This window comes from Gymnoscopelus braueri (assembly GCF_963280865.1).
Source record: "Gymnoscopelus braueri genome assembly, chromosome: 12".
Lineage (NCBI taxonomy): Eukaryota > Metazoa > Chordata > Actinopteri > Myctophiformes > Myctophidae > Gymnoscopelus > Gymnoscopelus braueri.
The window spans coordinates 4554005-4579566 of NC_137614.1; the positions used below are offsets into that span (position 1 = coordinate 4554005).

At 44.0% G+C, this 25562-nt stretch overlaps 3 protein-coding genes across 9 annotated transcripts in view; 1 reads left to right on the plus strand and 2 right to left on the minus strand.

Annotated features, from left to right (window-relative positions):
• Positions 1–9323, minus strand: part of slc2a4rg (SLC2A4 regulator) — a 72137-nt gene extending 62814 nt beyond the window's left edge. The window contains exons 1-2 of the mRNA XM_080445332.1: positions 8553–9323; positions 4927–5258 (exon numbers count right to left, since the gene is read on the minus strand). Of these exons, the coding sequence (XP_080301458.1) occupies positions 4927–5258; positions 8553–8993 (773 nt within the window). The 5' untranslated portion in view covers positions 8994–9323. The remainder of the gene's footprint in view (positions 1–4926; positions 5259–8552) is intronic.
• nkain4 (sodium/potassium transporting ATPase interacting 4) overlaps positions 1–25562 on the plus strand; it is a 280906-nt gene that overhangs the window by 27358 nt on the left and 227986 nt on the right. The window lies entirely within an intron of this gene.
• LOC308097510 (uncharacterized protein) overlaps positions 14021–25562 on the minus strand; it is a 124274-nt gene continuing 112732 nt past the window's right edge. For 2 of the 7 annotated variants that reach the window (XM_080445327.1, XM_080445322.1), the window contains 2 exons: positions 20720–21043; positions 14021–19842 (listed from right to left, as the gene is read on the minus strand). In XM_080445327.1, the coding sequence (XP_080301453.1) occupies positions 19405–19842; positions 20720–21043 (762 nt within the window). In that variant the 3' untranslated portion in view covers positions 14021–19404. The remainder of the gene's footprint in view (positions 19843–20719; positions 21044–25562) is intronic. The other 5 variants (XR_013934216.1, XM_080445326.1, XM_080445325.1 and 2 more) reach the window with 5 other exon arrangements.

The following is a 25562-nucleotide window of genomic DNA, read 5'->3' on the forward strand; positions in this document are numbered from 1 at the left end:
TTTTTTTAAAGTAGGCCTCAGGTCAAAAAAAGGGTGTGGGGAGGGGGGGCACCCCCCCTCCTGCTTGTACAGTATGTTGTGGCACAAGGAAATAAAGGTCAGGATTGTGTTAATGGGAGATTTTAAACAAGACCTATTGAGCTTGGAGACCTGCTCTGTGCTGCCACAGGCTATTGTTAATGTATAACCAACCACAATTCTCTCTCTCTCTCTCTCTCTCTCTCTCTCTCTCTCTCTCTCTCTCTCCTCTCTCTCTCTCATCTCTCTCCTCTCTCTCTCTCTCTCTCTCTCTCTCTCTCTCTCTCTCTCTCTCTCTCTTCATCTCTCTCTCTCTCGTCTCTCTCATCTCTCCTCTCTCCTCTCTCCTCTCTCCTCTCTCTCTCTTCTCCTCTCTCTCTCTCCTCTCTCTCTCTCCTCTCTCTCCCTCTCTCTCTCTCTCTCTCTCTCTCTCTCCTCTCTCTCTCTCTCTCTCTCCTCTCTCTCTCTCTCTCTCTCTCTCTCTCTCTCTCTCTCTCTCCTTGTGAGGACAAACATTTTTAGGACGCAGATTTTTGAATGCATACATTTGTACAATGTTCTGGCATTTTTAACGTATAAGCATAAAGACGAAAAATTGCAGATCTACAAGCTGTGAGCTTGTACATCGGCAATTTGTCGCCGCACAACCAAGGACTCTAAACCCCCCAAGCCCTAAACCTGACCTCTAAATGTCTAATCCTAAACTCCAATCTGAAACTAAAAAAAAAATCTCATAATTTCTCTTTTGAGGTCCAGGAAAATACTCCTCACAGTGTCTTATTTCTCAAATTCTACTATCTTTATGGGGACATGTGGCCCTCGCAAGTACAGTAACACACACACACACACACACACACACACACACACACACACACACACACACACACACACACACACACACACACACACACACACACACACACACACACACACACTTAGCAAAAAGCCATGTTTCAAATGAAGGATAGAGGCTGAGGCACCGCCTATCACCTCTACTCACTTGTGTACGCTGTTACATAATCACTCACCAGAGCGCTAGCCTTGTCTCTGGGTGCTTTCTGTGTGTGTGCGTGTGTGTGTGTGCTTGTGTGTGGCTACCAAAGACCATCCCACACACTTTTTGTCTTATTTTTTTTGCTTGTGGTGCGTGTGTGCACACATTGTTCGACTCCAAGTTGATACGCAACAATGGCAGACCTCTCTCTCTCTCTCTCTTTCTCTAAGTGCACTGCACATGGAAACAACAACAGAGAACCACAAAACAAGAGCAGCAAACAAAGGGTAGTCCCGGCTCCTATTTCCAACAGAGCCTAGCGTTGTTGTCATCACACTGATAATATATCATCCTAGAGGCCGCTGGCCTGGCCTGGTACTGCAACGTATTTGTTTTTAAAAGGTCAAAGGGGAAGGCATTAGGCTGAACAGCAGCCCCATGACGTGACGTTGAGAGAGTCACGATCAATAGGAAACAAACCCTAAAGGCAGATCTATAGTGGCTCACTGGAAACCACAACATGGCCGACATCGCTGCCTTCGTGTCGTCTCTCACTTCCTCCTCTCAAAACAGAGACGCCAGTGGATGTACAGTAACGTACAGTAACGCTGATATGCAGGCTGCAGGGCTGTCCCGCTGTTACAAATTTAAGTTGACGATTATTGTCACAAAAATTGTTTACTTGTGTTTTTGGCATTGAGCTTTAACAACTTTAATTTGCGTTTGGTTTTTAGGCTTCATAGTGACAAATTGCATACGGCAGATGTGACAAAAAAACTTCAATATACACATTTAATACTTTTATACTTTCAAAGAAATGTAAAAAAAAAAAAAAAAAAAACGATCTACAAGCTTACAACATGTCACAAAGTGACGTGTTGTAAGCTTTTTTGGAAAATGTTTAATGTTTAATAATTGCGTTTAGGCGATTATGTAATAATTGTCACAGGCCTATATGTATGTGCATGAGCATACCGCTACTACTATACCCTCTGGAGTAAGTACACAAATGCAATAATTTGTCGATTTATTTATTCATAAATGTGTGGAATGCATAATGTGCTACTGCCCTCAGTGTGTGTGTACACTTTCAAACATGTGTGCAAGAATTCATATTTATTCATTCGGCAGAGGAAACCATGCAAGGCAACCAACTCACTCTTCAGGAGCAGTTAGGGGTTCAGTGTCAGTGCTGCTCAAGGACACTAAAGGCCTTTGCAGACAGGGTGCGCACGGACAAAACGGACAATATCATTTTTTAAATGAACACATGGTTCTCTATGACCTCATGCACACCGGCTCCCAATTTGCCGTGCGGCAAGTGGCTGCGGCGATGCGTTTTTTTTTTCTTCAATCGAACCCAGTTCGATTCGTGCGTCTTTTCGCATGTGTTAAAACTGATTGATCAATCGCACCCTGTCTGCAAAGGCCTTTATACATCACAAAGCCAGGAATCGAACCCGGAACCTCGAGCCACTGCCGCCCCCATTTAGTATCTATCTAACGTTCAGTACGTTGCTATAATACCATAGTCTACACAGTCTCAATAGTTTTGGACAATATGAGGTTTCCACCCCGACAAGAGACGATATCGCATCGTTTCCAGCTTCTTTTAGATTATCTTTATATATTTTTGAGCGCTTGTAAACAACTGGATATATATTTCTATATACTGTTGCTTCAGTTTCACCAAACCAACCTCACTGAGACAAACACATCGTATTCACAGGACGTACTGTACCTTTAAAGAAACAAATAAACACTTCTGATTGGGCAACCCTGGCTCTATTCTGGAGCTTATTGGTTGGCTCGGGGCATATTTCAAGACACTGTTCTGGACAGAACACCAAACATGTGGTCACTTTGACCACAGTGGTGGAAAAAGTACTCAAATTCTTTACTTAGGTAAAAGTATCAATACTGCAATGTAGAAAATACTCTGTTACAAGTAAAAGTCCGGGAATTCTAAATGTACTTGAGTAAAAGTATTGGTATCAAAATGTACTTAAAGTACCAAAAGTAGAAAGTACTCATTATGCAGAATGTCCCATTTCACAATTTTTCTAATGTATAAAATGTATAAAAATATTTTGAAAATGGAAGATCTACAAGCTCACAATGTGTTGCATTGTGAGCTTGTAGATCGGCTATTTTCAAATGGCTGAAATGTATATAGGGCTGAAGTGGTTAATGTATGTTTTGTAATAATAATACAAATCTACAAAGTAACTAGTAACTAAAGTTTTCAAATAATTGTTGTGGAGTCAAAACTACAATATTTGCCTCTGAGATGTAGTGGAGTAGAAGTAAAAGTATTGAAAAATGTAAATACTCCAGTAAAGTGAAAATTCCTCAAAAGTGTACTTAAGTTCAGTACTTAAGTAAATGTACTTAGTTACTTTCCACCACTGCTTGACCATTTAAGCACTCTCCCCCCCCCCCCCCACACACACACACACACACACACACACACACACACACTACTCATGCCCAAAACCGCTGCCTGCACGGTCTGTAGCCAAAGGGGCATTCCATTTTCTATTCAAAATATTGTCTCAACGTTTGTTTAGGAACACAAGTTTAGCTTTTTGAGGCTAAAAATTGCCTCTGTCCAACAGTATTTTTGTCGCCATAAAGTTCGGGCGGCCCCCGAAAATTGGATTCCAGGATTCCTCAGGAATGGGACATGATCTGGTTCTGAAAGAGTGGGGTTCGGTACGGCGACCGCCAGCCCCAGGGGTCATTGGGAGGGGGGGGGGGGTTCCAGGGGGTCATTTGATCTACAAGCTCACAAACGCGTCACCATGCAACGCGTTGTGAGCTTGTAGATAAGGCTATTTTCAAATGAACGTTGACAAATCTTGTCAAATGTTCTCTTATGGGGGTCCCTGAAATAAGCCATTGCGGCTTTTATGAGCGATCCATTTTAGCTGACCTTGTATTGTAAACTGTACTTCCATGTGCTTATCCCTGCAAATCTTCTAAATAAAGTGTTCAATCAATCAATCAATCAATCAATCAATCAATCCCTGCTAGTGCTGGCACAAAATCTGTGATTGGCCAGTAGTGGCTGTGATGGTCGTTTTTGCAACTATGTCTAAACCTAACACTAACCCTAACCTCAGTAAAACTATGGCTGCCAGGGAGCCAATCAGACAGGTAAGGCGGGTCTATATCCTATAACGTTGGTGGGATTCATAGTCACGCGAGAAACACTCATCTTATCTGACTGGATGGCTACCACACACACACACACACACTCACACTCACACACACACACACAATCTGACATTGACATCAGATCCGATCACTGCATTTCCTGAACGGTATATATATATATATACACTGAAGTTCCTTCACTGAACTCTGGCCAAAACAACAACAGAACAAGGAACAGAAGCCACAGTCAAAGTTTAGGGGAACTGCATATAAGCGTTTGACCCATTAAAACCATTAATTCCAGTCATTTTAGATTTCTTTGGCTATTCAAAAATAGCAGATCTACAAGCTCATAGTGCGGCACCGATAGCCGGGCTATGAGCTTGTAGATCTGCTTTTTTTTTTTTAAATCCTAACAGTTTTCTGGAAACCTTAAGTTGTTTTTCACTCAAAGCTCATAGCGAGGCACTCGGTGCTACGCTATGAGCTTGTAGATCTGCTGTTTTTGATTAGCCAAAGTATAAAATAATGGTTATAGATCAAATCTAAAATGAACGCAGATGCGTTCCAGGATTGAAAAATCTTGAAAGTGTATCAAACAATGTGAATTATTTTGATTCTTATTATTTTTTTTCACAAATCTTCTCTTCAGGGGGGGAACGTTTGAGAAGCACTGATTGAGATGACATTTTGTGGAACCGGGCCTCAGGTCTTAATGGGTCAAAGGGTCATATAGATAGGGGGTCACTCCGTACCTGTGTCTGGGGACCGGGATGTGGCAGGACGGGTGGGCCTGCTGCCTCTCCTCGGGCGGCGGTGCGGCGGCGGCGGCGTGGTTCCGTCCCGGTGGTGGTGGCGCTGACACCGCCTGCTGGTGGAGGTGGAAGCCGTTGGACAGCAGCTCCATCCGTCTCCCTGGGTTCCTGATGTCCAAGTGCATGTTGTTGGTGTTGGTGGTGGTGTTGTTGTTAAGGCCGTCTGGAGGGAGGCCGTTGTTTGTGCTCAGGCAGTGTGTGGGACTGGCCCTCTTCAGGACCCCGATTATAGAGCCTCTGTCCCTCTGGTCCTCCTGACCAGAACAGCCAGTCTGTGGAAGGAGACGAGGAGGAGGGGGAGGAGGAGGGGTCAGTTGGAACACATCATGATCTGTGGTGGAACAATTACTCACATTTTTTTTTGCTTAAGTAAAAGTATCAATACTGCAGTGTCGAAATACTCTGTTACAAGTAAAATAGTCGATCTACAAGATGCGACGCATTGTGAGCTTGTAGATCTGCTATTTTTGGTGAACATTCCCCCCCAGAATAGGGATGCCGGTGGTTAACAAAAGCGGCATTTTAAGTTTTAAGCATATTTTGATCATCGCGATAATATTGTTAATAGCAATTATTTTTAATGATTTTGCCACAATAATCGTGACATTGTAATTTTCATATCGTCCCATCCCTAATATGGTCGCTGTCGGGCAGAAACCTCTTATCTCCATATTTTTAACTTTTGTGTTTTTTTCGTAAATTAACTTCATCATATTACAGCGTCACACACAAAAGCATCAATTCAAAAGTAGCAGATCTGCAACCTTGCAGATCTGCTACTTTTGCCATTTTTACATTTTAATCCCGAAAAGTTACAGTTTTGGACATGTGAGCTTTCCACCCCGACAGAGACGATATATTTTTTTCACATATTATGTGAAATTTGTCCTCTGCATTTTACCCATCCTATAACTACTAGGAGCAGTGAGCAGCCGTTGGTTGTAGCGCTTGCTTGGGGAGCAGTTAAAGGGATATTTCACTTTTAAAACTAATTTGGGTCATTTCATCGTCTACTCAGGCTTTTGGGAGCACGTCGGACAGTTTTTAAGTTGCTTCATTCAGTATTTAGATATTTGATATTCATTTTATCAGACCCCCCCTTCCTACACAAACCCATTGTAACTTCAAACTCCATTTTAACCATGATAGATTCATCAGAAACACCCGTCCTTGGTTCTGGTGACTGATATTGTCTAATACGTGAGGAGACCGTGTTTTTTCAATTACTTTTTTCATTTGTTTTAAAAAAAATTGGGGGAAAATGAAAAAATAATTTAATACAATAAATACAAATAAATGCAAATTTGAAAAAAGTAATCACGTATTAGGAGGGCAGGGTGAGTCACCAGAACCAAGGACGAGTGTTGCCGATTAATCTAACATGGTTAAAATGGAGTTTGAAGTTACAATGGGTTTGTAATAGGAAGGGGGCGTGTCTGATAAAATGAATATCAAATATCTAAATACTGAATGAAGCAACTTAAAAACTGTCTGGGGGGCTCACAAAAGTGAAATATCCCTTTAATAATAATAATAATAATATCCCTTTAAGGGGTTAAGTGTTTTGCTCAGGGACACTTCGACACATTGCTGACTGAGGAATCGAACCTGGGACCTTTGTTTTTTGCTTTTTTTTTTCCTGGTGGGCTAAGCTCTCTAAACCATTCAGCTATGGCCGCCCCCCAAAAAACACTGATGTAAAGCTATTAGCGGCATTTTTAACCACTTAAAAGCCCTGTATTTAGTTGACTGGATTCCCAAGGGCTCTATTCTAAGCAGATACTATCGGCCCCCTTTATACTAGCCCCCCCCCCCCCCCCCCCCCCTCCCTCCCTCCGACCCCCGTTTTCACTGTACACTAAATATCTCTGCCCAAAATAGGCGATATAAAAAAAAGCTCAAGGTTGCGAGGTTGTACGGTCGGCTATTTTGGCCGAATGTTAGCCCTGGAACAGGGAGGGATGTGTGGCTGGATGTTAGAAAGCTTTATACACACACACACACACACACACACACACACACACACACTAGTGCAGGGGTCTTCAACAGGGGGTCCGGTACCCCTAGGGGGTCCTCAGAGCTACTATAGGGGGTCCACCAAATCTTTGTGTGATAGGATTTAGACTACATTACATTAACCACTTGAACCCTAAAATTCCTTTTCTGAGGGGAACATTAGCCGAAAATAGCAGATCTACAAGCTCTCAACGCCCGTTGAGAGCTTGTAGATCGGCTATTTTTGGCAAAGAGGCTATAGGTGTGGAGGGGAAAAGTAGCAGACTAAGTAAAAAAAAACTTTAATCTGAAATACAATTTTATACAATATAGTAGGGGGTCCCTGCTTCATCTCTCTCTCAGCTAGGGGGTCCTTGGCACTGAAAACGTTGAAGACCCCTGCACCAGTGTTCCAGTTATACCTCAATGGAGGGTTTTAAAAATGTAGACACTTATGGGAGGGGGGGTGTGGTTGTTATTAACCATGCTGGGGATGCTAGGTTGAACCCTAGCATCCGTATATTCCCGGGACGGAAAGACCGTGTAGGTTCGGCTAGGTTTGGTATAGAGAGGGAGGGGGGGGGGGGAGAGGAGTGGGCCAAGGATAGAGCCCTGGGGGACCCCGGGCCCCAAGGAAGTACATAGGGTGTATAAGTGGTTAAGAAAGACTTAACCATCAAGTTTCCAAGGGGGATGGGGTTAAGGGGGCTTGGAAGAGTAAATACGAATGTTTTTTTTTGTGAATAACAAAGTTTCAAATGTGAGGGGGGGGGGGGGGTAATCAAGGAAACCCACATGTGACACTTTGGTGACAAAACAACCTTATTGTTCAGTGTTTAATCATCTGTCAGGAGGAAGAAGAAAGAAAGAAAGAAAAGCTGTTTCCCTGTCAAAAAAAGTTTCTTCCTCCCCCTCAGAGCTCCTCAGTTTACTGTAGCCTCTCCTCCTCCTCCTCTACTCCTCCTGTTCTCTGGTCAGTTTACTGTAGCCTCTCCTCCTCTAGTTCTCTCTGGTCACTATGGGGAACCACTGTGGAACCTCCCTCCCTCCCTGCTGCCCCTCCTCTTCTAATCAACTTTCCACATAGTAGGAGTGAGTGAGCCTCTCATCTATCACACACACACACACACACACACACACACACACACACACACACACACACACACACACACACACACACACACACACACACACACACACACACACACACACACACACACACACACACACACAGGAAAAGTTTTATCAGGCTAAATAAAAGGCCATTAAACTAAAACCATTAGGTCTGCACAGTTAAGACAGTAGCAGCTATTTAACACACACACACACACACACACACACACACACACACACACACACACACACACACAGACAGTATAGTACAGTTATGGGTAGCAGGCTTGTCTTTATCATTATGTTTATGATGATTAGTTATTATTCCAGTATAATGACAGGTTGATAAAGGCTCGGGGCTCATTATATATTATATAAGTGTGTGACACTTTATTCTTGGCACAGAGGGAACTATTAATAATAATAATCATAATAATAATAATAATAAGGGAACTTACTTTCTCCATGTCGTGCAATAATATCTCTCCTCCTCCTCCTCCTCCTCCTCCTCTTCCTCCTCCTCCAAAACTCAGTTCTTTCCCTTTGAAAAAGCCCTCCTCTCCTCCTCCTCCTCGTCTCCCGGTACCACCTCCTTCCTCCTCCACCACGAACGTGTACAGAACCGAGCCTCGACCACCGGCTCCTCCATTATTCATGATATAATTTGTGCACAACGTCCCCGGTACAGGCTGTATGACACCTCCTCCTCCTCCTCCTCGGAGCACGGAGCACTCGGCCCGGCAGAACAGATCAGCGTGGGTCGGCGACGGCGTGGAGGAACCGGAGGAAGGAGAACCACCAGAACCGCCTCCTCCTCCTCCTCCTCGGACCCTGATGATCCCCACAGAGGAGGAGCAGGAGGAGGACTTGCTGTCCGAGTAGATCCGCTGTGAATTCATCTGATTCTCTTCAGTTCAACAACAAACAGCAACGAGAAAAGAAGCTTCAAAAACAAAACAAGTGCAAAGACTAGAGAAAGAGAAGCTTTCTGTAGACTTTAGTGCAAATTACTGCTGGAATTACAAGATACATTTAAAAAGAGAAAAAAAGGAGAAGAAAAATCAAGGGATTGTCTCGATACTAATATGTTGTTTTTAAATGTTTTCCAAACAACAACAAAGCTATTCTAAAAGTCTATAAACATGTTATTTTGCTGTTCCTTCCACCACCCCAGCCTCCTCCAGCCACCATGTCCCCGAGGTTGTGCTTCTCTGAGGAGGAGAAAAAACATTGTTTTTCCTCTTTCCTTACCAAAAAAAAAAAAAAAGGACGCCACGCCACGCCTCCGATTCACTCCCATTGGTCGGCTCGGTACGTAAACATTCCACTCTGGCACGCGGCCACGGCAAGGCGCGTCCTGATTGGACGGCCGAGGCTGTCGCTCACTCGCGGCTCTCTTCTCTTCGGGGGGTGTGTCAGTTTCTTTTTTTTTTACCGGCCGGTGTTTGTTCGACTGCGACGAGCCGGCTGGGCCAGGGTTGCCATGTCTGATAGTTATAAGCAAAGGTTGCCATGTTGGCTTTTTTATAAGCAGCGACTTTGGGACTTTTTATTTTTCTGTGAAGTTGCTTGTAAATATTGGTTGTGGTTTTTGGGGCTTGTTTCTGAAGTGTAGTTGCTTCTTTGGGCTTGCTTTCTAATGTTGTTTAAACCAGTGATTGTCAAACATTTCCATGTCAAGGACCCCCAAACTAATATGTTCACGTATTGTTTGTGCCACCCCCCTTAATGTTTTAAAAAGATTCCAAATATTTCACTTTATATTTTTTTTGTTTGTGTGTGTGTGTGTGTGTGTGTGTGTGTGTGTGTGTGTGTGTGTGTGTGTGTGTGTGTGTGTGTGTGTGTGTGTGTGTGTGTGTGTGTGTGTGCATGGGTGTGTGCATGCGCATGCATGCGTGTGTGTGTGTGTGTGTGTGTGTGTGTGTGTGTGTGTGTGTGTGTGTGAGAGAGAGGGAGAGATTGGTCTTGCCTTAAAATCCCATGGAGAGCAAGCTACAGAGGTACCAAGCAGGGAACCCATTCAATAAAAAAGATTATAATAAAATAATAATAATAATTCAAAATGATAAAGGTAGACCACGCTGCTTATTTTGTGAGCCTACAGACAGTGAGATATATTATATTAACTTAGTTACAGTAGCCTCTGCATATCACAGTAAAAACACTTAGATGTAAAGGATTTGTAAACATACTTGTATCTGCTTTGCTGCATGCTGCTTTGTTGAGCCATGGATGCTGGTGTGGAGGTAGGTGGTTTGGCACGATAGGGAATTCACTTTTTTAATCCATTGTCCACAGAATCTAAAATTACTGCAGTTTTACTCACCACAGTAACTGTTTTTAACAGTCAACTAGTGATGAAATCATGTTTGATCAACCACCATTTGACTTGTAGACAAGTCCAGGCATGTGTGTGTGTGTGTGTGTGTAGCCTATAGTTTTTAACCGTTAAAGGGATATTACACTTTCAAACATGTAGAGGGCCATTTTAACGTCTAGGCTAGGCCTACTCAGTCCTTTGTGTTTCACTTTCACCCCAGACAGTTTTTAAGTTGCTTGATTCAGTATTTAGACATTTGATATCCATTTTATCAGACACGCCCCCTACCTATTCAAACTCCATTTTAACCATGTTAGATTCATTGAAAACACCCGTCTTTGGTTCTGGTGACTGATATTGTCCTTCTAATGCGTGAGGGGGCCGTGTTTTATCAATTAATTGTTTCTTTTTCTTTCTCTTTCTTTTTCTCGTTAAAATGACCCCAAACTTGTTTTAAAGTAAAATATCCCACTCACCGCCAATTCTCCCCTTTTCAGTCAATGGTGTTTACCGCCAAAGGGGAGAATTCTCCCCTTTTTTTTCTTTTTTTGTTGTTGTTGTTAATTTTGTTTTTGAATTTCTAAAATGTTTCTCTAATTTTTTAGTATAATTTTTTTTTCGTTATTCACAACGAATTAGGAGATATATATATATATATTTTTTTTAAATCCATTCACTTCAATGTTAAAAAAATAAACAAATAATTCATATTTTTTCTATAAAAAGTGGGTGAGTACATAATGAATAAACTCTGATTAAAGGACCGTAGTGTACCAGTGTCATTCTAGCCTTTTTTGTTACAAATGAAAAAAGCAAGTGTCATTCTGGTGTCAACCACCACTTGACTTGTGGACACGTCCAGGCATGTTTTAGAGTAGTTTTTAAACTTTAAAGTGTCAAAGAGCCAGTGTCATTCTGATTTCTAGCCATCAGCAAATATTGCACCTGACTTAAAAAATGTTGTGTAGCCTACATACAGTAAGTGTACATGCTGTCAGAAATGTTTGGTGTTAAATGTTGTGAAGAAAAACTGAGTTGGCGTGTGTGTGTAAGGATAATAAGGATAATTCCTTTTAACAGGACGTTTATGAAAGTCCTTGCGGGCTTGTTTCCAATGAGGGCCTGTGAGCAATTAGGGGTTAAGAGTCTTGCTCAGGGACAAATTTCATTTCATCGACACATATGCTGGCGTGGCCTGGAATCGTACCTGGGGCAACCAGGGCCTCTGGCTCCCTAGGCGGGCTCACTAACCACTCAGCTATGGCCGCCCGTGTGTCCCATATGTAACGCCCGGGATACGAACCCTACATACATCGGGATACATCTTAAAGAGGAATACCACCATTTTTAACATTGAACTATGTCTTTAATACACCTCAGAGCTGTTGTGTGGAAATAAGAAAAATTGATTGAGGTCATGTGATCAGTGACATACGCACGGTGTACTTTTGTCTCCGCCCTCTAGGCTGCTGCATTCACTAGAATGGTGAATCTCACTTCCAGCTGAAACAGTGCGACTTGAAGTAGTTTATAATGGCATTATGGTTATATATCACATTTCACAGTACTTGTAGATAATAGAGATCAATTGGCTGAAAAAAACAACCTGTGATATGTCTTCGTTTATATTCCTGAACCGATTGACTGACAAAGGTTCAGAAATAGTGTTAATAGCTGGTCCAGTCGGCTCTCATTGACTCAAATGTATTTCACCAAACATCCGGATCCAGTTTTGCCTCCCATGCGCGTCAATGGCGCCTGACTGGCCTGTGGAACGTCCCTATACCTTCTTGGCTTCTTCTATCATAGCCTTGAGCGAAACCAGGAAGAATAGCATGTTCTTCTGCAGGTGTTACGTCCTCCTGGTAAAACTCCTGTGTGACTTCATGTGTAACAGATGAGACACGTGGCTGTCTGTCTTTCTCTAAAAAACAACAAGTATTAAGGGTCAGCAATGACAGGGAACACGTTGGGGAATTGGCATTACGACTACGTTGGGAGAAAATGAAATGATGAATAGATAATGAAAAAGGAAATAAAGCAGACAATGCATATGCTTTTCATGTGCCACTTTATTAGAAAAGTAAAAACTCACTTTGATATTTTATGAAGGTTAATATAAAACATTACAATCTTTTGCATATCTGCACTGTCACACTATATATATATATATTTATATATATTTTTTTATTATTACTGTTTTTTTAAACTGTGCTTAAGGAACACACAACATTGGCTACAGTTGTCACAGCAGTATTGGCCCGTAAGTATAATCTGAGGACAACTAAACAAACAGTATCTGCAAATGCATGGAAGCCTGAAAACAAATTTCTTCATCCACAAATTACAACATGTCTGTGATAATAACCGATTAACCGTCATATATATATTATATATTATTATTATTATTGTTTTTTCTTCTTCACCAAATAAACTGTATACCGTATGTTACATCTGAACAACAGCAGAACACCGAGGGACTATTTTACACATTTATATCTTCATACTGTATTTTTGTGTGCAATCATCAACATTGGTCAGTGTACAACAGTGTCCCAAAAAAAGACAAAAATGATCGCTGCTTTTTGTCGACAGATAAAGGAAATGTTTCGTGTCAAAGAAAACAGCTGAAGAAAAGGGGATATCGGAGTGCGATTGGGGCTTTACAAGTCTGCATGTCTGGGCATCTTCAAGCCTGATATATATGTCACAGTATGATTGGAAAACCAGTCAGATTGAAAAAGGTGCAACTCGTTTTCACAGACGGAGGCGCGCCGCCTGAAGGTGACTTGAGCCACGAGAGTTACTGCCGAGCGAGCTTAGGCGAGCGAGTCGCCGTGCCGAGCGTTGCGAAGTCACCTTCAGCCAAGTGAGCCGACTCAGCCCCGTCCGAGTTATGTCCCGATAGGGACAGAATCATAAATCATCGTCCCCCCTAGTCTCGGTACCGCCGAGACGTCATTTCTTTTTTTTGACGGGTGGCCCCGCCCCGCCGTGGGGGAGCGCGGGAGGTGAACTCGAAGAAAACGAGCACTCCTTCTTCAATCTGACTGTAACATATACACAGCGGTGTCGTGAACTTAAAGGCATAGTATGTCACTTTGCCCTGTGTTTACATAACAAATCAATATACATATATATTTTTTACCAATCATTTCCCTCTACACCAGCAGTCATCAGCCCCTGGAGTAGTGTGGCGGTGATTTACCTGCAGAAACACACTGCCCACTCGCTGTATTTGTGGTGTTTTTTCACTGTTTGTTTTGGTCGCCCGAAAACGTCCCCGGCCAGACCTCTCAGGTCATCAGGGAGAGGCCTGCTTTCCGTCCCTACGACCAAAAATAAACGTGGGGAAGCAGCATTGCGTTTTCATGCACCGCATATCTGGAACAAACTCCCAGAAAACTGCAGGTCTGCTGCCACTCTTATTTCTGTTAAAACACAACTAAAGACCTTCCTGTGTTGTTTAAACACAGGGGGCAAAGTTATACATACTATGCCTTTAAAATATCAGATCTACAAGCTCACAACGCGTCGCGGATGCGACGCGTTGTGAGCTTGTAGATCTGATATTTTAAGGGAGACGCCGCGACACGACTCTCAACCCAAGTACAGATCAGTGCATCGTTCACCAGTGCAGGGGGAGGGCTGGTTAGAGAGTCTCTCAGCTGTTGGCCATTTCTCATACCAGACACCAGTCGGTGGTTTTGAGAGAGAGAGAGAGAGAGAGAGAGAGAGAGAGAGAGACCGTTGGTGCTGCATTGTCGATATTAATACGAGGCTGGGGTTGGCCTGAAGAAGACCCCCACATATAATGCCCCCCCCCCCCCCCCCTCTCCCCATATCACTCCCTGGGTCCCTCAGAACTAGACATCAAAAGGTCCCTCCTCCTCCTACTCCTATACTCCTCCAACCCCAGCACCGCACCGTACCGGCACTCGGCAGGGATAGAGGGGGAGAGAGAGGAGTAGAGGAAGAGGGGGAGAAGGATACAAAGTGAGATGTGCATGTGTGCACAAATGAATGGGTGGAGGAGGAGGAAGAAGAGGAGGAGGGAGGTATAGGGTCAGTTGAGACCTTGTCCGTTTGCAATGATCTTCATCCAGCTTTACCCCTGACTGCTCTACCTCTCCCCCTCTCCCCCGCCCCGCTCTCTCTCTCTCTGTCTCTCTTGCTCCCTCGCTCCCCCACACAGCAGAGGATAAACACATTTCACTCAGCCCCCAATGGCTTCTCTCTCTCTCTCTCTCTCTCTCTCTCTCTCTCTCTCTCTCTCTCTCTCTCTATGTCTCTCTTGCTGCCTCTCTATATGTCTGAGTTCTTTGCTTTGTAAAAAAACTAAACAATGACAAAGCATGAACAACAGGGGGGGGGGGGTCAGCATAGATATATATATATATACCACAAACAAGGTTCTCTTTTCGTTTTCAACGCATGCATGTTTAGTTTTTCAAGCAGGAGAAAAAGAAGAAAAAAGAAAGAAAAGAGAGAATAATTGCACCATAATAACAACATAAAAGTTCTCTTTTTTTTTCACGGCAGTGGCAAGAGCTATCCGCACAATGGCATCGTTAGTAGGTAAGAAAAAATAAACAGTGCATTAAGAAAATACAGAGTGCATTTAGGTTACATTATGTTTTACTTTACACAGTAAGAGGTTGTCTCTCTCTCTGTCTCTCTGCATGGGTCTTCTCAGGTTTATTATTATGTCGTCCAAACGCGGCCCTACGAGGCCGTTCCGTGTCCCTCCTCGGCTGACTCTTACAGTTTTTTGGACCCCTTTATTAAGCCTCTAATGTTGTGTTCTCTTCCTCCAGTTTGCTCTTCTTTTTTTTTATGTTCCCCAAAGCTTCATGGGAAATAAATTGTTTACAATGGAACAGAACTCGGAGAGGCAGAGGCAAGGAGGATGGGAAGGAGGGGAGAGAGAGGGAGAGAGGGGGGGGGGCGTCCTCCTTCCAGAGGGGACGATCACTGGTGATTTTCATGCCCAGCATTTTATTTTCCTTGGATTCCAAAGCCTTCTATTGCTATTCCAACCACCCCGACTATACAGAGAGCCAGAGAGAAATGAAGCAGACTCTCTGGCTTTCGACTTACCGAGGCCGAAGCACGATTTGGAAGTTTAATTTATACGCCACCACTGTGCACGTGCTCCGTAGTACTACGGAGTACAAGCTATAGTCATTTTTAGGTTTGTTATTAACCATGTTGCGTCCCGGAAAAAAAGAAACAGACTTTCAACCGAACAAAATGCATTGGCTGTTTTTGGTGAGTCGCAAAGAACGTAAGCCTCAGCTATACTTACTTGCTTGTCGGTGTTACGCGTCGAAAATAGCCGATCTACAAGCTCAGAATGCGTCGCATGCGCGCCACATTCTGAGCTTGAAGATCTGCTATTTTCGGCACGCAACACTGACACGCAAGTAAGTATAAATCAGTGTTCAGACTGGTGGCCCAAATCCGACTTTTGCAAATTGGAATTAGATTTTTTCTAAACAGTCTAAACAGCACCAAAAAAAGAGCCACACACATAGAAACTGATTTTTGCAAATCAGATCCGATGCACATTCCTATACCTGTGGTTTGAAATGTGATTTAGATCTGATCAGGCCTAATGGAGATGTGTCTCAGTCTCCACACTCGGACTTCCGTGCACGGTGGCTCTCGCTTGCTGAAAATAGCAGCACGTTCGCTTGTAGATCTGCTATTTTGAACCAGTGACACAGACGGTCGTATGGACAGAGCATAAATTAAGCATTACTCGGCACATCGTTACCACGGCAACCAATTAGCTCGACGATTGTCTGAACACACGAATCCGATCTGATCACTTCACGAATAAACAGTGCGGACAGTCGGAAAGTTCTAAAGACCGTAAGTTTTGCCCCGCAGTCTGAATAGGGTCGCCAACTACCTGACATCCACATAAGGGACATCCGGCCGGGCGTCCTTTATTTCCATGAAAAATAAGGGATGCCCGGAAAAAGATAAAACCTCACTGTACATGTACATGTTTTATATATTATATATTAACCACTTGAACCCCAGCATCCATATTCTGGGGGGGGGGGGGGGGAGATTAGCCAAAAATAGCCGATCTACAAGCTCAACGCGATGCGTTGTGAGCTTGTAGATTAGGCTAAGAGATGTAGGTGTAGATGGGGAAAAAACAGTCCAAGTACAGAGACAACTCCAAGTCCAGTTGACCAAGTCTAGAGGGTTTAATTGGTTAACAACCTGTATTATTATAGTAAACGTTTATGAGCTGTTTGAACTTGTAAGTGTCATTGATTGATTCCACAAAAATCACGATTATGGGATGATTATTTATGTCAAGGGACGGTTGGCAACCCTACGTCTGAACAAAGCACAACGATAATACTGTAAACGAACCTCGTCGGGGAGCAAACCAGGCCTTGTGCTCGGCGAATGGCCTTTACTGCGCATTAGCGTGGATCACAGCCAAGCGGCCTCGCCTCGCCTCGTCGTGGGTTCAGTACAACCATTACCGCGGCCATAAAACCAATGACACATTAACTGCACAGGATGAGGCACCCTCTGGTAACCTTTATCGTCCTCGTTTTATTTTATTAGAGGCTTGATTTCTCCTCTCTCCCTCCCCTCCGCCTCTCTTTTTAGGCTAAAGTGTGTTGTATTGTGAAATCACTCCCGGGGGGGAAATCCCTCCACGACAAGTCACCCCGTGTGTCCCCTGATACGATCGCCCCCTGTGCCGTTCTGCCAAAGCGAGAATCTGTGTGTTTGGGTACATTGCGGGGCGCCATCAAGACTTAATCAAATCCTATATAGTCGCTGTCGCACAGAAACCTCTTATCTCAGTATTCTAACTTCTTGTATTTTTTCACACAAAAGCATCAAAAGTAGCAGATCTACAAGATCTCCTACTTTTGATATTTTTGAATTTGAATCCTGAAGAGTAACGGTTTTGGACATACTGAGGTTTCCCCCCCGACAGAGACGATATACTTCGTTTACCGGGGTCCCCCAGGGCTCTATACTGGGTCCACAAGTATTTCCATCTCTACAACGTACCTCTTTGCCGAAAATGGCGCTATAGGGGTTGAGCTCTAGCCAACCAACCGTTGGCGATAATATGAAGCTGAATAGTTCGTTACACTTCAAAAATCCCAGTTGTTATACAAACATGCAGCCTGTTGGCGCTATCATGAAGTCTGTCTGGTGATAACATGGCTTCCGTAGGGCACTTGGATGGGACGCTGGCTGGCGAGCACAGGGGTGAAGTGAGGACGATAGCTTTTTAGCTTTTTTTCTCCTTAGCTTTAAACAATACTGACGAATAGGCCTACATTAAAACAAAGGTGGAGCAGGACTTTTGTCTGCCTGGCAACAACAGGCCCCTGCTAGCTAGCTATAGCGCACAGAGAACCTGTTTCAGATGTTTGCTCAGGGAGAGCTAAGCACAGCAAATCTCTGTGACATCCATCTGCTTATATTACATAAGCTCCCCCACAATGACGTGCGTGAGTGTGCACGCGCGTGCATACGTGTGGCACACGCTAGCAATGTGTGACTCTTTCTCGGGTGACAACAGCTAGCTAACAGCCTGCTGGCTCCTGTCCCCCTAATAGAGCTGGTTTTGTCCTTATAGAGTCAGAGTTTGTGTTTTCATGCACGACATTTTGTAGCGTGTTGAAAAGTGTCTTTATGATGTTTGCGTGATACAACTCATGTGTCTTTTCTAGAAGGAACCGCAGTCGTATAAAAATAAAGATATCATGGAAAAACGACGCACAGACAGGCGAGTGCACGTGCGTTCAGTGACACGGTACGCTGAAGATGCACAGGCCCCCCCGTTCTTGTGGGTTGGACCGGGCGACGGGCGCTAGGCTTTTGGTTTTTGAGGTACAGACCAACCCGAATGACATCTGGAATTTGACTCTGTACTCCCAAAGACCCTGTTTGAACCTGATATCAACACAAAATGGGGGGGCTCAGCTCCTCTCTCGTTGTTGGTCTCTATAGCGGCTGTCGTTGCTTTAGTTATGTACAGCAGATTGTTGGCCCAGTGAATGGATCGCCTCTTGTCATAGCTCCATACCAGTGGTTCTCAAACTTTTTTTTTATTTCAAGGACCCCCATAACTCTGAGAGCGTACAAATGGAACAAGTCGAGTTTCTACCCGGCTACCCCGTCACACTGTTGAACAAGGTCTGAACAACGCCTGCTGCCAGGCAGGCTGGACTACCTTCCCTTACGTCGGTCTAGCCTTCCTATATGCTGGTTAATTACCTTCCTGTGGATCACACTCATACATACTTCCTCTTGCGGATTTAGTGTAGTAGTTTTTAGTTGTTATACCTGAGGTGTATTATAGCTATGTGAACATGTGGTTAGCACCTTCCCTTGTTGCACGAACTGGCCTATTGAACTGCAGCTTAGGAACACTGTACCTGACGCTACGTTCTTTAACCTCGCCTCATGGGGCGGCATGTTATGTAGCCTACACACCTGCAATAAACATTGTGTACATGCCTGCTACTACACACGCTATCTGTATATATAGTATGTATGTCTTTAATTGACCTGTTTGTATCCTGTGTTCTTTTATTCTTGTTTCTTCTCACCTCTCCTGCTCTACCCTATACCTCTAAAACCTATAAATGATACCCTATACCTCTAAAACCTATAAATGATACCCTATACCTCTAAAACCTATAAATGATACCCTATACCTCTAAAAGCTATAAATGATGGAGCGCACTCACAAAACCCACTTCTTTTTGCGTGACAATACAGGTGATTCTGAAGTGGACCCATAGCGGGTCCGGGTTTGATTCCATTCGTATGCTCTCAGAGTTACCGGTCCATTTGGACCCTGAGGGGGTCCCTGGATCCCCACTTTGAGAACCACTTGCTCCATACCGCCATCGTCAGCGGCTGCCCGCTTCTCAGCGGGCATCCGGCGCGGCGAGTCCCCCGGGTTTAGAGTCCCGCGGGGCCGGGGCTCACAGCCCGGTGACGTACATTTCCATCCCGTCGTTGAAGGTGAAGATGGTGGTGGTCCCGGAGCTGCTGGCCCCCCCCTGCTTCGCATCGCCGATGGTCTCGTAAAAGTTCTCGCCGCCGGGCAGGGCCCTCGCCGGTGGTGGGGGCGGGGGCAGTGGGGGCGGAGGCGGTGGGGCTGGGGGTCCGGGGCGTCCCGAGGAGCCTGGCGGCGGCCCCCCTTGAGGCGCCTGTTGCTGCTGTTGTTGCTGCTGCAGCTGCTGCTGTAGCTGCTGAGGCGAAGGTTTTGGCGGAGGCTGCGGCTGCTTCTTCCTCTTCAGCGTGGCGCCAGACAGCGCCACCACCTGTCCGGAGTTGCCGTTACCGGCGTCTCCGGGCGCCTGCTGCTGCTGCTGCTGCTGCTGCGGTTGCTGCTGCTGCTGCTGCTGCTGCTGCTGCTGCTGGCGGCAGTGGGGTAAAGTACAGTAACTAAGTACATTTACTCAAATACTGTACTTAAGATCACTTTTGAGGGATTTTTGAGCGGTGTAACCGCTACTATAAGAGGGTTTAGGACCCATCCGTGTCAAAAGTTTTTCTTTCCGTCGTGAAAATTTGTCTTTCGCTGTGACGCCATGCTGTGGAAAACACGCCCATAGGCTAAGCTCTGCAGGACGTGCCGTGATTGGCTAGCGAGACACATGATGAAATTAACTTCAAACTTCGCAGACGCGCTGTGATTGGCTAGCGAGACGCATGATGAAATTAATGATAATGTAAAAAATTTAAGCACGTCACTTCGCAGGACGTGCTGTGATTGGCTACCGAGATGCATGATGAAATTAATAACTCATAAATAGCACCGCTCACTTCACACTGGGTGTGATTTTTACTTTACTGCAGTATTTCCGATTTTCAATACTTTTACTTCTACTCCACTACTTCTCAGAGGCAAATATTGTACTTTTACTCCACTACAATTATTTGACAGCTTTAGTTACTAGTTACTTTGCAGATTTAGATTATTATTCTTTTCTTATTACAAAACATACATTAACCACTTCAGCCCTATATATATTTCGGCCATTTGAAAATAGCCGATCTACAAGCTCACAATGCGTCGCGATGCGACGCATTGTGAGCTTGTAGATCGGCTATTTTCAAATGATTTTTACTTGTGAAATGGGACATTCTGCACAATGAGTACTTTAACTTTTTGTACTTTAAGTACATTTTGATGCCAATACTTTTGTACTTTTAGTCAAGTAAATTTTGAATTCCGGACTTTTACTTGTAACAGAGTATTTCTACATGTGAGTACAAAAAAAAAATTTGTACTTTTTCCACCACTGGCTGCTGCTCCCGCTGCTTCCGGTGGGGGTCGATGGTAGCGTAGGCGGGGTCGGTGGCGAGCTCGGGCGAAGCGGCGCTCTGTACGTGCCAGGACCTGTCCCCGGCGGGCTGGTAGCAGGGCTCCTCGTGGGAGCGGGCCTGGGCCTGGTGGACCCCTCCTCCTCCCCGACCTCCGCGGCCCCCCCGGGCGGCCGCCGCCCCTCTGCCGTTCTCGGTTCCGAAGGAGCGAGGGAGGGTCTTGGCGCCGTTGTACTCGCCGGGCGGTTTCTTCTTCAGGGATTTACACACAGTGGAGTAGGTGTCTGCGATCTGAGACACACACGCACGCACACACGCACACACACAGGAAGAAAGAACACAATGAGAACACCTCCATCTCCATTATTATAAAAGTAGAATTCTGAAGTACTTTTACTTTCAACACTTTATACTGTGCTTTTTACTCCACCACAATTATTTAAAAATATTTAGTTACAAGTTACTTTAGAGATTATTAGCCTATTACTAAACATACATTAAGCCCTACTTTACACTAAGTCTATTAAAAAATACAAGCATACTTTCACAAAATGTGCACGACGCTGTGATACAGCGTAATTCATTAATGCATTCATTTATGAAGAAAAAAGAAGCATAAATAGATGAAATATGGAGATAAATGGTTTCTGCCCCGTCACCTTCTGGGACTGTCTCCTGCCTTGACCTTTTCCACCTGCGTCCCCAGTAGAGCAGTGTTGATTTCGTCGACTAAAACTATGGTGAAAAATGGCGGTCGACTACCTTTTTTCACTGACAAAAACTAAATAAAAACTAAATAAAAACTAAGCTAAGATGACTCAAAATAAGACTAAATACATTGACAATTTCGTCAACAAATAAAAACTAAACTATAACGTGAGGGAGGGACGAGTGGAGAAGAGATCCAGTAGCGCTCGGGTGTAGTGCTCTGAAAATAGCAGATCTACAAGCTCACAACGCAAGCTTGTAGATCGGCTATTTTCAGCATGCAACCAAGTGTAAAGTCAGCCATTACGACGCCATCAAGGCACCGCCAAAATGCATTTTAGTCGACTAAATCGACTGTAGATTTGGTCGACTGTAATCTTATGATATTTAGTCGACAACTCGACACAAACTAAAACATTTCAAATGACAAAAATATGACTAAAACTAAACGGAATTTTATTCAAAAGACTATGACTAAAACTAAATCAAAATGCGCTGTCAAAATCAACACATTGGCGTGCCCATCTGCGCGCTGTCTGGGCACAATGACTCTCTTATTTAAGTGCCTGTGTGTTTGCTGTGTTCTTATTGCGGCGTTGTAAACCTGTGTCACGATGCGAGTGCATTTGAGCCCTTGTCTGTCTCCTCCTCGTGTCGTGCCAGGTCATGTAAATCCCTTTGTCTTTGTTTTCTGTCAGTTTACAGAGTAAAGTACCCTAACCTGCAATCCCCTGTGTCTGCATTTCTGCATTCGGGTCTCTCTCTGTGTTTTCGTGTAGCTGATAGCTGATATTCAATGATATTCAAATGTTCAGAAGTGCCATGGCCAGTGGTGTAAAGTAACTAAGTACATTTACTCAACTACTGTACTTAAAGGTAGGGTTACTGATTTGCTTTAGTTAAAATAAGTGTATAGCTCTATATTCTGATAGTACTCATTGCTATAGTGTTTGTTCAGTAACAGGAGTCTCCTTGTCTCTCCACCTCTCTATTAAACAGAAAGATTTTCGTTTCAGTTTCAGTTTCATTTCCAATTTTATCCAACCAGGACAGAGAAATCAATCAGGATACAGATTAAACAAATGAGATTGGAAGTGATGACACTAATAAATGAGCTGACAAAATTGGAACTGGAACACTATACAAATTAAGCTTAAAAATTGGTACTTTCTCCTGATTGGCTGAGATTTTGACACCTACCGGAAAATGTATTTTCTGTTTATTAAAGAGCTGGAGAGAGTTACTGAACAAACACTCTATAGCAATGATTACTATCAGAATATAGTGCTTTAACCTTTTAACAAAATACTTTTTGTTTTAACCAAAAAATATCACTTACCCTACCTTTAAGTAAAATGTTGAGGTATTTTTTACTTTACTGGAGTATTTCCAATTCCCAGTATTTTTGCTTCTACTCCACTACATTTCAGAGGAAAATATTGTACTTTTACTCCAGTACAATTATTTGAAAACATTAGTTACTAGTTACTTTGTAGATTTTGATTATTAATACAAAACATACATTAACCACTTCAGCCCTACAGTATATATACATTTCAGCCATTTGAAAATAGCCGATCTACAAGCTCACAATGCATTGCGATGCGACACATTGTGAGCTTGTAGATCTGCTACAAACATTTGAAAACTTGTGAAATGGGACATTCTGCATAATGAGTACTTTCTACTTTTGGTACATTAAGTACATTTTGATAGTGATACCAATACTTTTATAGTCAAGTAAAAGTCTGAATTCCAGACTTTTACTTGTAGCAACTACATTGATACTTTTACTTAAGTAAAACATTTGAGTACTTTTTCCGCCACTGCCTATGGCTATAATAGACACATGCATGTGTGCAACAACTATGTCTTGATACAACCGTCACGATTGGCTGGTGTGTCCTGTGTGGGTGTGTCTCCGGCCTTGAGGTGTCGTGTTTCAGAGCCCTTAGGGAGAGATATGAATGTACAGACTGTCTTCTATATGTGTGTGGGTGTGTGTGTGTGTGTGTGTGTGTGTGGGTGGGTGTGTGTGTCTGCACGTATACAAGGCATCTGGGGACAATATGGATGCAATGAGCCTAATTATATACCACTGCTAAACTCGCTGTGCCCAAATTAATGCATATACTGGCGTGCGCACGCGCGGGTGTGGGTGTGTTCAGACTTGTATCACTACACTTGTGAGGACCATATGTTCCCATACAAGTATAGTCGAATCTGAGAAATAGACGTCATGTGAGGACAGTTTTCCTGGTTCAGTTCAGTTCAGGTTGGGTTGGGTTTCAGGGGTTTAGGATTTGGACATTTAGAGGTTAGGTTTACGGGGTTGGAGGGTTGGAGTTATACCCCTGATTTGTACTTTAGTTTGCCTGCCAGTGCGCTCACCTGCACACAACTAAGTATAAAAACTAAATCAGGCTTTAGGCTTATAGGTTTGAAAATGAATAAAACTGTCCGTCCTAAAATGTTGATAATAAGCATAATAATAGGTTGAATTTATACAGCGTTTTTCATAAACCCAAGGAAGCTTTACATGATGAAAAACAATGAACAACAAACAGACAAACAAACAAACAAACAAACAAAACAACAAAGCCTGAGAGAATAAGTGTCTTTTCAAGGCAGCTTTAAAAGAGTCCAGTGTTGGTGTTGATGTCCTCACAAGTATAGTAATAAAAAAAACATGTGTGTGTTTGTTTGTGTGTGCGTGTGCATGCGTGCGTGCGCGTGCGTGTGCACATGTGTTGACAGAGCCTGCTCTGTGCTGTAACCTGACCTATTTTGACCGGGCCGGGATAAGACAGAGTAAACTATGTTATCAGCGTGTTCGAGGCTCTGAGCCGAGAGAGAGAGAGACAGGCAGGGTTACCTAATGCACTGACTGGACAGACCTGTTAAAATGTCACCCTAAACAGCCTGCACACACCAGTGGTGTAAAGTAACTAAGTACATTTACTCAAGTACTGTACATACTGTACATATTCTACGTTGATGTAATGCTACTTTTCACGTACAAAAGATCAGAGTAGCTACTTCTTCCACCTCTACTAGGGATGACATGTTAAAACGTCAGAAACTACATAGGCATCTGTATGTGTGTACGCGCACGTGCGTGCGTGCGTGTATGTGTGTACCGAAGCTCTTTCAGATTTGACATGTGGCGCTCACAACTGAAAGGCATGCGTAGATTCTTGCGGGGGGGGGGGGGGGTACGGGAGGGTAGGGGGGAGGGGGTTGAGGGAATACGGCCTAAGCGACGACACCCTGACCTCTCTAGCATTTCTGTGTCAAAATTCCATAAGGGGAGCGCCCGGCCCGGCCCGGCCCGGCCCGGCCTGGCCTGGCCCGTGCGCATGCAAAGGATTGTGGGCCGTTGTCAGGCCTGATCGGTGTTTGTCTTCCGTGGGCCACGCCAACCCAGTGGCATGCTCTGCTCTGGTGCTGGGAGACACAGCCTGGTCAAATACTGACTGACTGTCTGTCTGTCTGTCTGTCTGTCTGTCTGTCTGTCTGTCTGTCTGTCTGTCTGTCTGTCTGTCTGTCTGTCTGTCTGTCCCTGTCACTCTCTTTCTCTAGCACACATGCTCTTTCCCTCTGTCTCTGTTTTTCACACACACACACACACACACACACACACACACACACACACACACACACACACACACACACACACACACACACACACACACACACACACACACACACACACACACACACACACACACATACGCACGCGCGCACACACTCATGCCCGCACAGTGCGCACACACACACACCCTCATGCACACAGATTAGTATGCAGTGTTTCTGTTCAGTTCCCCAAAACGTGTAACCTGAGAGCTTCAGTGGGTTTGGGTGCAGCTTGTCTTTGAGCTAGTTTATACCTTTAAACCACACAGGTTACGCCACCTCGTTAACTCATTGACAAATACAGGCCAAGAGGAAAGCGTGCAACATTGTGATCGCCATTGAAGTTATTCTTTCTCTCTATGTCTCTTTCTTTCTATGTTATATATACACATTATCTTATTTAAAGAATATATATACAGCCCCCCCTCTCTCCCTCCCCCCCTCTCTCCCTCCCTTCCTCCCTCTC